The 2,635-nt window shown below is 38.7% G+C and overlaps 1 protein-coding gene across 1 annotated transcript; it reads left to right on the plus strand.

Annotated features, from left to right (window-relative positions):
* The first annotated feature begins 1,936 nt into the window (after window positions 1-1,936).
* On the plus strand, window positions 1,937-2,635 carry LOC128999491 (uncharacterized). The gene has a single exon (XM_054426052.1). The coding sequence runs from the start codon at window positions 1,937-1,939 to the stop codon at window positions 2,633-2,635; it is 699 nt and encodes a 232-aa protein (XP_054282027.1).

Genomic DNA, 2,635 nt, shown 5'->3' on the forward strand with positions numbered 1-2,635 from the left:
CTTATTTAAAAAAAAAAAAAAAACCTTTGTGCGTGCAGTTGTCCGTCCCTTTTTATTTCCAAACAGAAAGCAATTCAATTCCAATTTTTGCCAGGTTAGGGAAACAAACTGTCGTCCCCACAATGCCTTCCTCTTTCCGCAGGGGGGGTGGATCCCGCTCTCTGCCGTGGTTGGTTCGGGAAAGTCCGGTGGTCCGAGGTGCCAGGTTGGAGCAGGTTGGAGGTGGTGCGAGGTGGAGAGGTTGAATAGTTGGAAGATTGTGCGTCAAATGTTGTGGAAAATATATGGTAATATTGGTTCGTAATGGTAATATTGGCTACCATTTTGGATAGAGAAGGGATAGCAAACTCTGGTTTTCACCCTTCTTTAAGTTTTTGTAAACACTTCAAAATGAGGTGTCACTTGAAGGGGGTTTACATTAAAGTTTTTTGAGTTGCCCCTAAAGTCCTCCCTTTTTGGGGGACACTCAAAATTTTCAAAATCATAAAATAAACATTCCTGCCAAGGCTGCATGACCATCCAAAGGATAACTCTGTAATATTTACTTAGGAACAAATTAGAGGGAGGGAAATTACTTTTTATTACACAAGAAAATAAATGTAGGTAACAGTAACGTCATGAAACTTTTGACGGGCTACCATTTTGGATAGAGAAGAGATAGCAAACTTTGGTTTTCACCATTCTTTAAGGTTTTGTAAACTCTTCAAAATGAGGTGTCACTAGATGGGGGTTTACATTTAAAATTTTTGAGTTGCCCCCCAAATTTACCCTTTTGGGGGTCACTCAACAATTTTAAAATCATAAAATGAAACTTTCTGCTAAGATTGCATGACCACCAAAATAATATCTCTGTATATTTACTTTGAAAAATATTAGAGAGGGGGGTCTTGACTTTTTATTCACACTATAGATTGTACTGAATTTGATGTAATAGACATCAAATATGAGTAAATGCGAAGACCTATTCAGATGATTTAGACAATGGACGACGATACCCACAATGCACTATGCACTACGAGTGGTGGGAGAGAGCCTCCAGCTGGGCAGTCACTAGTTGATTGTGTGTCTTCCTGTCCTGTCCTAGTGGTTAGGTGCGCTTAAATTCGAGTCGTGTAAATCAATTCAGTTCGCGGTGTCAGTTGGATTTAAATTCTATTTTCATCAAATCGTAAAGCCTATATCCCGCATGGTGGATATAATTGCCGTATAAAAAACGCAAGCATTTTTGAAATAGCAATTTGTTCAAAGTGTTTTTCTCAGGATTTTAATTTTACAAAAACAGTGTGCAGGCGATATAAACTAACAACTCGATACATTAGGCTAACCTAAATTTTGACTTACCTAATCCAATCTACCTTCAAAGGACTTAATGCAGTCACCAATTCACATAAAGCACAACCTACAACCCTGACATGCCTTTTCTGACGTCAACACGAGTTTGCTTACATTCTAGAGGTTTGGTATGGTTAGGTTATGTTAGAAAAGCACCATTTTATTATGTAATTTCCAAACGGAAAAACATAAATCATTAATAAGAATAAAATAGGTACTGGTAACAATAGTTATTAAATGTGTTTTATTGGTCTTAGAAAGTGAAAAGTGTAACTTAATCAGGTGATTTTCATATTGCAGAATCAGAGTTAGCTAATAAAGTTGTCACTTTCATTTGCTTGACTATTAATCAAAACAATCAGCTGTTGGCTTACTTAACCCATAGTTCATTCCACTTGTAAATGTCATCTATCATACCTTGTTTATTGTAATGTTGTATATCATTACGGCGATATCTTGAGAAATATTCATCAGCAGTGAAAAATAATGGTATCTTAGTATATTTGGATTCAGGAGGTAAAAAACTGTAAAGTAAGATAGCCTATCAAAATTCAAAATTTGTTTGGAGACACCTAGGCAACTGAATGCTGACAAGTGTTAAGTAATGTCATTTGGAAGATCGAAAACTTTGCTGCACTTTGATTACTCTTTAAATGGCTTGATCCTGTGTAGAGTGACAGTGATTAAGGACTTGGGTTTGTATATGACACCATCCTTGGATCCAGGCGTACATATCACTAAGATTTGTGCTAAAGCAAACTCTCTATTAGGGTTCATTGCTCGCGCATCACGGAATGCCCTATCTCCTGCAACATTGAAGACCCTCTATGTGACTTTAGTTCGTCCCATCGTTGAATATGGATCTACTGTGTGGGCCCCACACCAGATTGGGCATTGTGACCACTTAAATAAAGTTCAGAGACGTTTCCTGCGTTTGGTGGGTGTTAGAAGTGGCATCCGTTATCCTGATGTGGATATACAAGAAATTGCAAACCAGCACCATATCCTTCCACTGTCATCTAGACGACTGGCCCTTGACCTTATATTCCTATTCAAGATTGTCAATGGTTATATCAATTGCCCTGAACATCTACGTTGCATAGACCTTCACGTACCTGCTGGAACCCGCCTTCTACAACCTTTCTCCAGGCACTCACATCAGACTGTCTACGCCTACCACAGTGTAATTCCACGTCTGCTGCGCTCTGGAAACTCTGCCCAACAGTTGGATTTCTTTGGTGAATCCCTTCAAAAGTTTCGAAGGCAAGTCTTCTCTTGGGTGGCTGAGCATGGAGGACATTAA

The sequence above is a fragment of the Macrosteles quadrilineatus genome, unplaced genomic scaffold (assembly GCF_028750875.1).
Source record: "Macrosteles quadrilineatus isolate MER2022 unplaced genomic scaffold, UCM_ALF_1.0 Scaffold_1__1_contigs__length_201487025, whole genome shotgun sequence".
Classification (NCBI taxonomy): domain Eukaryota; kingdom Metazoa; phylum Arthropoda; class Insecta; order Hemiptera; family Cicadellidae; genus Macrosteles; species Macrosteles quadrilineatus.

Excerpts from the sequence above, each read along its gene's own strand:
- LOC128999491 (XM_054426052.1), top strand. The coding sequence starts at position 1,937 with ATGTCATTTGGAAGATCGAAAACTTTGCTGCACTTTGATTACTCTTTA.